The sequence below is a fragment of the Chelonia mydas genome, chromosome 5, assembly GCF_015237465.2.
Source record: "Chelonia mydas isolate rCheMyd1 chromosome 5, rCheMyd1.pri.v2, whole genome shotgun sequence".
Taxonomy (NCBI): domain Eukaryota; kingdom Metazoa; phylum Chordata; order Testudines; family Cheloniidae; genus Chelonia; species Chelonia mydas.
Window position 1 is genome coordinate 71,052,957 of NC_051245.2, and position 12,132 is coordinate 71,065,088.

Here is a 12,132-nt window from a genome sequence, read left to right on the forward strand (position 1 = left end):
ACAAATATTAAACAGTCTTCAGTTAATGTTAGTTCAACAGAGATGCTCCTTAATGTACAGGAACACTTCTCATTTATTTAAGGCAGGGAGAGATGCTGGTGATGCAGCAAAGTCTATGATTCATCAGTATTTGTGTTCTTGGACTGCCATCATGTGAACAGTTTGTAGAAGGATGTCTGTGCCAGAACCAATTTTATTTTAGATGTGAATAATCCTGTAACATCTGGAACTTCCATATTAGGACTAACAGAGTTAAAGTTGGGTCATCCAAACTCTTAGAAATTCTGGTTCCTTCAGGCTACACATGAAGTCAAATGGCTTCTCTTGCAAAGGTGGAAATCCTGTTTGTTTCTGAAGGCTGACTACTGATATAATAATTTAGCTGAAAATTACAGCTCTTGACAGACTCCTTTATAAACAGTGGAAAGAACTGCAGAAGTTTGAGGACTCTGGCTAGATTTTGAAATCTCTGGAAGCTGCATGTGCTCCGCACCTTTGAAAACCAGGGCAGTGGCCTTTATTTCTCTTACGTACAAGCTAATCATTACCTTTATAAATATTCTCAAAAATGAATAAATGTTTAATTAAAAAAGAGAGAAATTATAGTTACTTGCAACATTTTGACCTCAGTACCTTCAGAAAAGACCACTTGCCTATACCTTTTACCTTTAGCTTAATTTATAATTGCTGTATTTTTGCATCTATGTTTGTGGGTTACAGACATCTGCTTTAGCACCTGGTGTATTTGTGAAATTATTCGTGTTGCAAGAAAAATTTTGCTGTTGTTCATAAATGTTTGTAGGAGGCCAGCAAAGATGACAGAGGGAAAAAAAGAAGGAAATCGAATATCACCTACTTGAAACCATCTCACCCCTCCAAAGCCCATTGACGGAAGTTTTTTCCATTGACTTCACAGAAGCCAACTTTGAGTCATGGTGTATGTTGCTTTAAGCACAGTTGATTTTGCTTTTTAAATGGTGGAAAAATAAAGACCTATCTGTGATCATCACTGTATTAAAAGGCGGGGGGGAACCTGCTTATGCCTACTGTCTAACTAGACCTGAAAAGGCACTTAACAGCCAAAAAGATTTAATATAGTGGGAGAACTTTAATAGCTAATTAAATAAATCAGTGTCTTATCTGAGCCTTGACAAGTTTCTGATTTAATGGGCTGAACAAACTTTCAGCTGTTATTAGTCTAAGAGTTTTAATATTTAACAAACCATACTTGACTTGGCAAGGTATTTCAAGCTAAGATTTTTTACTTATTTTTATGATTACTATACAAACAGTCTGTTATATTTTCCCCTGGCAAAAAGGATGGTCATCTCAGCTGATACCACAATAATTTTTTGCTTGGATTGTCTAGGAAAATAAAATCAAGGAATGTGAAATTTGTCAGTCAGCTGTCAGGTGAAGTAGGCTAAACTGAAACAAAGCTACTAAGAGTGAAGTAATATGTCATTGGTTAAGCTAAAATTTACATTTTGTTTCTTTTTACTCGTCATTTTTAAGATGAACGTAAGCAGTTGTCAAGGCAGAACTACTGGGTGATAAATATGTGCTGCTACAGGGAGACATAGCAGTTAAAATGAGATATCACCAAATACAAATGCAATTATGAAGGAAAATAATTTTGAATCATGATATTGATTTGAGCCGTATTAGAAAAAGAGCACTACTGTTACAATCTCTGTAGGCCTAGACTTGACATGGAATCTGGAGTATTGAATTACTGCAACTTTATTAGTTGAGGAATCTGATCCTAATACTCTTGAAGCCAATGGCAAAACTCCTTAACTTCAACGTGAGAAGGAGCACACCTACTCTTTTTTTGCAAAGGCATAATCGTTTCAGCCCTTGGCACGATCTCAGGACTACTCTAATCTCAGGACTACTCTAACTTATGTCGGTTTGTAACTGCCCCCCATTACAGTGAAATGTTTTCTGGTTGTGCCCTCTCCTTCTTTTAGGGTATCCCTACAGCAGGGAGGAAGATGATGTAAGAGAAAGCTGCCTGTGTCTGCTTTGCACCAGCCAAGGATTCCCACACACCAGGGGAATCTTCTGCTGTAGTAAGCAGCCCTTTGTGCTGCCGGAGCAGGGCAGTTGTGTCCCAGTGAGTTCCGTTCCTGTTGTGGTTCTAGTTGGGTTTAAAATGTGCTAGCTCTTATTCTCTATTTCAAATGGGTGACTGTTCTCAAGGCTTGCTTTCATTGTCCAAAAATATTGCATTATAATAAAATATTTAAATACGTCTTTTTGTTAATGAATCAAAAGATTCTGAAAAGTGTTTTGTTTAATATCCGTGACATTTGGAATGCATGTGGTAAGACCTATGGAATGTACTGCATAAGAACTTTATATTCCATACATTCAGTTTTGAAATTAGTATTTTAGGAATCCTGAATATTTCTGTTCTATTAATGGATATGCACTAGACAGAGCCTTCTGGTGGCCAAATTATTGCCTCTATATTTCCACTAAGTTAGCCAAAAGTTATAGTGGATAAAGAGCTCGTTCCTACATCCTTCTAAAGTCATTGGTAGTTCTGCCACTGACTTCCCAGGGAACAATATCAGCCCCTAATTTTCTATCTGATATTTCAAGATATTGTGTTCAAGTCTTCTTCAAGCTGTACATAAATTTTTATTGATTTCTTATTTTATTTCTGTCAAATCAGTTAGAAATGCATTGTTCCAGATCCTTAGAGGGATACAGGGAGCCAGATGCACCCCAGATCCTGGGGCTGTTTTTACCCCATCTGTATGAATCTCCATTAGGTGATAACTGATCCCAAGGAACCATCTGTCAGCTGGAGAGCTACTTCAATGCTTCTGTAATCTCGCTGATCCCACACATCAGTAACCATTTATGTCAGAGTTTTCAGGGGCTTTATGTAGGAACCACCTGTATGCTTGCCAAGAATTCCTCTAAATGGAGGAAATATCTAGCTGGGGAGACGAGGCCAGTTTCTGCCCCCTTTTGCCTCACAGAGTTTTGTAAACCAAATGGAAGACGGGCCAGGCCATTCTTATTGATATTCCCTTTAATTTTCTTTAGGAAAAAAGTAAATATCTCATCCCAGCAATAAAGGAAATAGTGTCTCATCTCAACTGATAAAGGGAAATACTGTTTTGTATACAGTACACAATCACCCTGTGAAGCTCATTGCCACAAATATCAGTGAGGCTTTGTAGGATTCAAAAAAGGCATAGACTTTTCTATGGATAGCGAGAAGATCCACAGTTACATTGATAAGGTGGTTTGTTTGTGTGAAAGGATATAGAGCTTCATGGTACAAGCCAACTGTGAATTGTTGTATATTAGGAAGAAATTCCTCTAAGGGCAATTTGTTCCATAATTATCTACTCAGGATTTCTTGCTGCTTCCTCAGAAACAGGAAGTACTGACCAGTGTCAGAGACAGGACACTGAACTAGACAGGCCACTGGTGTGATCCAGTATGGCAACTTCTACAGTATGTTTCTATTTAATTAATTTTTTTTTAAGAAATAGCCAAGCCATATCACATTAAAAATGTGATCGGTGTTTGAGTGATAAAGTTAAACAAAACAGAATTATGTCTAATGTGGCCCTCTGATCCATTTCAGAGCTCCCACCTCCGACTCATGGACCGTTAGACGGGTCCAAATTTGCCCTCATTTTATCTAGTTTAACTTGGTCATAGTGTTTTGTAATGTGGCCACTTATTTTTGTAAGTAAAATGTTTATAGAGTGTGTCTGCACACTTCTTCTTACTTGCCATTCTTGTATAAGAACAATCTGAGTCGGACACAGTTTTACTGCACATGCTTTCTGAAATGACCCAGCTTTTCGCTGTAATGATAACCTATACAAAATCTGCTATACAAAACTGTGTTAAGGCAATTTTATCTAACCATTGTTTTTTGTCTTGCTACAGTTTTATTAAACTTTTGATACGATAGCATCTAAACTGCTCACTGATGACTACACTGTCATGTGGTGGAGCTATTTCAGACATAGAAGGAATGGATAGCAGTTGGATTATGGAGTCTTTAACATCTAGGTTGCCATTCAAAATCCAGCCCAGGTTATTATTGAGCAAATGTTATTGTCAGCTGATGGCTGTTCAGTAGTCTTTCTGCAGGAGAGTTGGTGATCTCGGTAAATTGGTTCCAGCTGCTAGTGGGCAGGTGTCCTCACCACAATAATCACCAATCCAATTGGCTCCGTCACTGGTAAGCTCAGCAGAGAGACAATGGACAGAACCCATCTGCCCTCTCACTCTTAGAAGTATTCTCTGTGACAGATTTGAGGTATGTTGGTAGAACACTGTGGGAAAGTTTGAACTGCCACTATACACATTTTACTTGTTCTGTGGATAAATAGAGGGTTTATATCTCTGGGTCTGGCATAACTAAAAATGCATTTAAAACAAGTCTGAAAGGTAAAAAATAGATATTTCAAACTGAACTGATTTAATGGCTCATTTATCCTTTTGCAGTTATTGTCATTCTCATAGAGCTGGTAAATGCAACATTGCAATTTCTAGTATGCAGAAAATGTTCTTCATCTCTTCCATTTTTAATATAGATGGATTCACTCTGTAATTGATCATATATACAGTGCATGCAACATCTTAAATATAGAGATGGGGCCTGTACCTGCATGCTCCCACTGAAGTCAGAAAAATTCCTATTGACTTTCATGATGCAGGATCAAGCCCTTAGAGCCTGATCCAATAAATAAATAAAGACATACAGGTCATGAGTCAGCAAAGTACTTAAGCATGTGCTTAATTTTAAGAACATAAATAGTCTCATTAAAATCAGTAGGAGTCAAGCAAATATTTAAAGCTAGATTACTAACCTCAGGGATTCAAAAGCATGACTCAGGCCACAAAAGTCATGAAGCTGGCTTAAAAGTCATGAGATTATAAAATTTAATGCATTGTTTGGTTTTCTTTGTTTTGCCTTCTGGTTTTTGAGCAGTAGGGGGTCACAATTCCAAGCTTGTTTTCTGCAGTCATTAGGGCTGGAAACTTTTCTTTGTTTTATGAAAGCTGTTATCTCATTGCATGAGGAGTTTTTAACCACATTGCTTGAGGGGCTTTAATGAAAACACCAAATATCATGAGACTCGTGGTAAAATCACAACAGTTGGTAGCACTGTTAAGCATGTTCTTGTGTTCCTTGCTAAATCAAAGGCTAAAATAACCAGAGTGGGAAATCCCAGAGATCAGTCAGCTTGTTGCTGAGAGCTGACAAGATAAAAACATTTGAACAGGTCCTTGAAGTGGTGTGCTACTAAATATAGATGCAGACAGCTTTAGTGAATATTTCATCTAAAAGACCTTACTAATTATGATACACCTCTCAAGTGAAACCTGGAAAATTACCATTGATAATTGTGCTGTTAAAAATGTACATCCTTGCATCTCTGACATAGCATAGTGTCGTGACGGTGTCCACTCTGTGAATGAGAGAGCTTTTGATGCATTCCCTGTGCAATCCTAGCCCATCTCTGCAAGCATAGGAGACTCTTAAGGAAGCAAAGTTAAGGAAATTGCTTTTGTGGTAGGAGACAGTGTGCTCCTGCATCTCATGGAGCACAGCTCCACAAGTGGTCCTTGTGCCCAGTGAGGACAGTGGCTCAGGGTACACCATGGGGAGGGCAACACCAGAATACTCCAGCCTAAACCACTCATGTAGGACAGCCTGGCAGCTGTGGGGTTACCCTGAAGCTTCAATAGCAGAAAGGGAGAGTCTCTCTGTGTTGCTCTGTGCCTGGGAGACAAGATTTCCATTTGCCCTAATTGCCAGAAGCTTCACTGGTGAGCATTCATTTCATTCAGACTATGTATGTTGGCAACAAGTTTTGATCCTAAAGCAGGTCCCACTGGATTCACAGCTGTTTGGGCCCAAATGTAATATAAGGGCCACTATATTGTTTAACCTCTCTCTGAGACTGTTCTCTTTGGAGGCGGGGGAATAGTTGTATTGTTCTAGAGTATTTTAACAAAAATGCACATCCCCAAAAATCAATGTATAGTCAGTACTGAATTTTAACAAAAAGAAATATTTACATTTTTAACATGAACCTTTCATGGTCAAGTCGGAATGCAATGTAGCTGTTGAATGTAGTAAAGTAGAATGATGGTGCCAGACTGCTTCAGTTTAATTCAGTATCCGCATGTCAGTTTAATAATGAACCTCTGCTTACAAGGCTATACTCAGACCGGTCGCTGGGGAGATGAACGGGGTGCCCTGCCCTCAGCCCACCCATGCCTCCACCACCACCTGCAGAGACCCACTGCTACTTCCGTGTAGGCAGCAGATTGTGCTGGTCCCACTGCACAGGAGGCTTCAGCACCTGTGGAGGTGGAGAGTTTTCCCCCTAATGAAGTGATTCTGGTGGGCGGGCAGGGAATTTTTCAGCCAAAGGCTTCCACCACATTAGGTAATAATAAAAGTATATCAACTAAATAGCACAGATAAATACCTCTGCTGTTGTACCCGCTGATTTTTGTTGTTGTGTCTCAGTTTTATATAACAACTGCTTATCTCCAGAAACAAAACAAAACAAAAATACATAAATAAAAATAGCATTACATCTTTTGAGAAGAAACAGCTGAGACATCAGCTAGTGAAAGCTCCCTCTCAAAACACAGAAATTTAGTAGAAGTATTTATTATAGAGTTAATTGTTGTTTCCATCTCTTAGGTACCACGATCAACAGGATGTTACTAGCAACTTCCTTGGAGCCATGTGGTTGATTTCAATAACTTTCCTATCTATTGGATATGGTGACATGGTACCTAATACGTACTGTGGGAAAGGAGTCTGTTTACTTACTGGAATAATGGTAAGTGTCACTGATTTTCTTCACTAACTTTCTCATGTATTCAGTTAAATCAAGTCTAACACAAGATTGTTGGCTTTAAAACATCACTTCTTGGTGGTGATATAAAATGCTTATCAGTAGTTTGTACAGTACATAGGTTACTTTGGGCCACTCCCTAGATCTTTCATTCTGGCGCTAACTAAGAGCGTTCACAGGTAAATGCAGAGCTTTAGCATGAAACACGGAGAAACCAAGTCTAACCTGCTGCTGTTCTGAGAATCAGAGTCTCAATAAAGCCTGTTTCTAAAGGTTACGAAATAGCGACAACGCTTTTTTATGGATCTTGCTTTGTATTTGGGCATATGTAAGTAGATCAATAATAATAGCAAAACTATAATTCCTATACCTGTTCCTTAACATTTAAAAGTTATTTAAATATATAGAAAAGCTACTGTGACTAGTCTCCCATAACATGTTTTACTGTGCATAAGTTTTCTAAGGTAGTCCACATATATACATTGCTTTTAAGTAGGTTTATATAATGTGTCTACCATAAGTGCAATCCTAATGTGGCATTTGTTACTATACTGTTATACTGTATTACTAAGGTTGTACCTTTTGGCTAATGCACTATAACTGACCGTGGTATTTGGTTAAAGCCAAATAGTGGAGAGAGCAACAATATTTCATTTGATCTTATTTTGCTGCAGAATGTTAGTAATAAAGGGCTTGACCCTGCAATTCTTATTCATGAATAAATGTAATTTAAGCTGGCCCCAAATCAGTACCAATGGTAACCCAACTTCATATATTGGTTATATTTTTCTCTTAGTTTAATAACTTCCTATTCTTGTGTTCACACACAAAAAAAATATAGCTTGAACACCTGCCTTTCATTAAACAGGTGTTGGGATTTTGGCTCATACCTAATGATAACTAAGGGTTGTTTTCTAAAAGTTGCCTTTTCTGTACAGATATTCTGGCAGATAAATTCATCTGAAAATAATTCCTTTTTCTTTTTATAGAATGATATATACTTCTGTTTCTAAAATGTGAAGTAGACTAATACACTCTGGAAGGCTTGCAGACTTTATGCCAACTGTTCTTTTACTTATGATAGATTTCTTGTCATTGACTTAGAGTGGTTGAGATAATAAGAAAGTCTCCATGCCCTTTTAGCAAAGTGTGCTGATAGTGGCAAATACAGCTTGTTTTAAAATACAGATTGCAATTTAATCTTAAAACAAAGCCTGGAAGATTGAGGAGTGAAACAGAAAGCTTCCATAGAGTGTATCAAAGCAAGCTCAAATTTGCCATCTTCCAGGGTGCTTGACTCTCCTCCTCAGTACAAGATGGGTTCTGATACCAAAGAGGGGGGCTTGAAGAAGAACTTGCCATGGGGGAATCTGACATGAGTAGTGTAGGAAGAAGAGGGAAGAAAAGCACCCACTACTGTGGGGAGAGACTGTAAGGAAACAGTCCCCCACTCCGTTTCAGAAATGAGAAGCAACAGCAGCTGATTGGGTCATGCTACAGGTACTGAAGAAGGATAAAACATTGTCTCTCCCTATGTATCATCTTTTCCTAAGTGTTTGAAGAATTACTGAGCCAACCTTTGGTTTTAAATTAATCTGAATATGCATTCAAAGCAAATTTTGGAACATGGTTGATATTTGCAATATGAAAAATCCTTGTGTGCAAAGTAAATTTTATCCAGAACTCTTACGATGGGCTTCCTAGCCTCAAAAAGGGGTGGTAAGTGCACTGACACTGGCTCTGACGTCATGTGGGTTTCACACAGAGGTGAAAGTAAGCCGGTACACCCCGGTACGGCGTACTGGCAAAAGCTGGTGCTTCATACCAGGGTGGATCAGCTTCCTCCAGGGGCAATTTAAAGGGCCTGCGGCGCCCAGCAGTGGCTGGAGCCCCCAGCCCTTTAAATTGCTGCCAGAGCCCCGCTGCAGGACCCCTGGGGTAGCGGCGGCGGGGCTGGGGCGGAGATTTAAAGGGCCCGGGGCGGTAGCAATGGCCGAGCCCTGGGCCCTTTAAATCGTCCCCGGAGCCCCGCCACCACTTCCCCAGGGCTCTGGCAGGCTCCAGGGACGATTTAAAGGGCCCGGTGCGGTAGTGGTGGCCGGAGCCCTGGGGAAGCGGCGGCGGGACTCCGGGGACGATTTAAAGGGCCCAGGACCCCTGCCGCCGCTATCACCCAGGGCCCTTTAAACCGCTGCCAGAGCCCGTGGCTACCACTGTTACCCTGGGGAGGGGGAAGGAGGCACTTGCCGGTACAGGGTGGGCCAGGGCTGGCTCTGACCTCCCCCAGCCCCACCCCTTCCACCCGAGGCCCCGCCCCTTCCGGGGGCCAGAGCCGGCCCCAGTCCAGCCCCGTACCAGTAAGCCCCTAGACTTACTTTCACCCCTGGTTTCACACCAGTACAACTCCATTGACACCAATGCTAGCATAGCTGAGATTAGCATTAGGGCCTCTTTTTGAAGACTTTGATGGTTAAGAGTCTGCTGTATAACTGTAATGTGGTAAGAACATTGTTTTTTATTATTTTATTTTTACTGACTCCAAATTGTTGCGAGTATCTTTCTCCATACTCATGAATTAATCACACTCAAGACTGGAATGATAAGCAATAGTTATCATTTTACTTATGAGAATGTGATTCTACTGCAAGCATAAAATAGTTTACCACAGTTGGTTCTACTGTATTTGGTGAAAAATGAATTAAATTACCATTTAATGTTTAGTGTTTGCATATGCAAAGTTACACACACAGTTGGAGGCCAGGCCACGCAAGACCCTTTTTTGATAATTTGGCCCATAAAATGCAGAGAGAATATGAAGAACATAATCAAAGGCATGAAGTAAATAATTACAGATTCTCCAAATACATTAAAAGCACTAAGGCTTCAAATATGACTGACACAGTCAGTTTCCGTTAGCATGGTGATGGGTGTGATATGAACACCTAGAGCAGTGGTTCTGAACCAGGGGTCTGAGCAGGTTTCAGGGGGTCCGCCAAACATGGCTGGCATCAGACTTGCTGGGGCCCAGGGCAGAAAGCCAAAGTCCTGCTGCATGGGACTGCAGCCAAGGCCCCCCGAGTCCCACCACCAGGGGCTGAAGCTGAAGTCCGAGTAACTTAGCTTTATGGTGCCACCTGTGGTATGGGGTCTGGGCAGTTGCCCTCCTTGCTACCCCTAATGGCGGCCCTGGCTTTTATATGCAGAAAACTAGTTGTTGTGGCACAGGTGGGCTATGCAATTTTTATAGCATGTTGGGGGGGCTTCAGAAAGAAAAAGGTTGAGAACCCCTGCCCTAGAGAAATGGACAGACTGTAAACACTCTCAACCAGCGTTTCTCAAACTTCAGTGCGCTGCAACCCCCTTCTGACAACAAAAATTATTAACAACCCCCGGAAGGGGTATCAAAGCCTGAGCCCACCTGAGCCCCACCACCCAAGATGGGGGGGCAAAGCTCGAGCCCCACCACCCTGTGCATGGGGGTTGGGGGGTGCAAAGCCGAAGCCCAAGGGCTTCAGCTCCAGGCCGGGGGTCGTAACCTGAGCCCTTCTGCCCAGGGCTGAAACCAAAGCCTGAGCCCCGCAGCCCAGGGCTAAAGCCTTTGGACTTTGGCTTCACCCCTGTGCAGTGGGGCTCGGGCTTCAGCTTTGGCCCTGGACCCCAGCAAGTCTTAACACCAGCCCTGGCAATGGGGTCGTGACCCACAGTTTGAGAACTCCTACTCTAAACTCCTGAAAAGGAGAGAAGCAATGGAAAAAATGGTAAAGTTAAAATAGGATAATATAGAAATTCCCGGCCCCGGCAACACTTTTAAGGGAAGTTGGAATTTGGCTCTGACAGACTGACATCTTTAAGAAGGAGGCTATGGAGCAATTGGAGAAATTCCAGTATTGTAAATATAGATGGTTTTCCTGCTAGTGTTCTGAAGGGCATAAAATAGTGGGCACACTAATGAACATGTGATCCTTGGGACTGAACTCCAAGAGCAAAAGGCTACAAGACTTAGCCATAGCTCCTTAAAGACAGCAACTCGTTCTGAAGACTGGAAAGCTAATTTTTGGTCTATTTTGAAAAATGCAAGCTGCCAGGAATTACCATCTGGTAAACCTCACCTTGGTTCTATAGAAATGATTCGTAGTCAAATTCAAAGGTCTAATAGTACACCACTTCAATAAATATGTCCAAATAAGGTCAGTCCGTCAACATTTATATGAGGAAAATCATGACTCTAACCTTTCAAAAAAGGAAGTAAATTAGTAGATAACCATGATCTGTATCTAATTTAATTGGGTTTTCAGAAACTCTTATTAAGGGCCCTGATAAAGGAGTAGATAGGAAAATAAGTAACGATAAGTAAAAAGGGAAAATATTGTTGCTAATGGAAACCTATTTAAGTAATGGGAGGCAGTTGTAGTGAGTGGATTCAAGAGCTGTTACATAAAGTACCTAAGAGTCAATATTGGGAACAATCTAATAATGACTTGTTAGAGAAGTAGACATTGAGTGTTTACAGTTTGCCTTGACTATTAAAACTAATGATATATTGTCAGACTCCAGATAGAGTTCATTGTCTTGGGAAACTGGACTAGGTAACATCATTTAAATCCCACTAACTCCTGTTGCCAGAAAATAGCCTGAACTTCTAATATATGTTGATAGACTCTGAACTTCAAGGATAAACTGAAGGGAAAATACCTCAGGAGTCATCAAGAATAGATGCATTTAAAGGTCTGTTCTGGGTGCAGGAGCAGCTTAAACAACAACAAAAAACAAAGCAGCAGCAGCAACAAAACACAAATAGGACATTTGGATACTTTAAAAACTGGGAGAAATGATGCATAATCTGTTGTCACAACATTATGTTGAGCCGTGGTTCATTTAGAAGCACTAGACGTGTGCAGTTGTTGTGGACAAAGCCCTGATCTACACTGGGGGGTGGGGGAGATCGATCTCAGTTACGCAACTTCAGCTATGTGAATAACGTAGCTGAAGTCGATGTACTTAGACCTACTCACCCCGGTGTCTTTACTGTGGTGAGTCAACTGCTGCCGCTCCCCCATCGACTCTGCCTGCGCCTCTCATGGCAGTGGAGTACAGGAGTTGATGGGAGAGTGCTCGGGGGTCAATTTATCGTGTCTAGACTAGACGTGATAAATCGACCCCCGCTGGATCAATCGCTGCCTGCTGATCCGCTGGTAGTGTAGACATACCCAAAGAAACAATGTAACACAGACACCATAGTATGGTTAAATATGAAGGTTGCAACTTTATT

General features: G+C 41.0%; 1 protein-coding gene across 2 annotated transcripts in view; it reads left to right on the forward strand.

Annotated features, from left to right (window-relative positions):
- Window positions 1-12,132, forward strand: part of KCNN2 (potassium calcium-activated channel subfamily N member 2) — a 177,445-nt gene that overhangs the window by 139,214 nt on the left and 26,099 nt on the right. For both annotated transcript variants that reach the window (XM_043547272.1, XM_027817824.3), the window contains exon 8: window positions 6,707-6,848. In XM_043547272.1, the coding sequence (XP_043403207.1) occupies window positions 6,707-6,848 (142 nt within the window). The remainder of the gene's footprint in view (window positions 1-6,706; window positions 6,849-12,132) is intronic.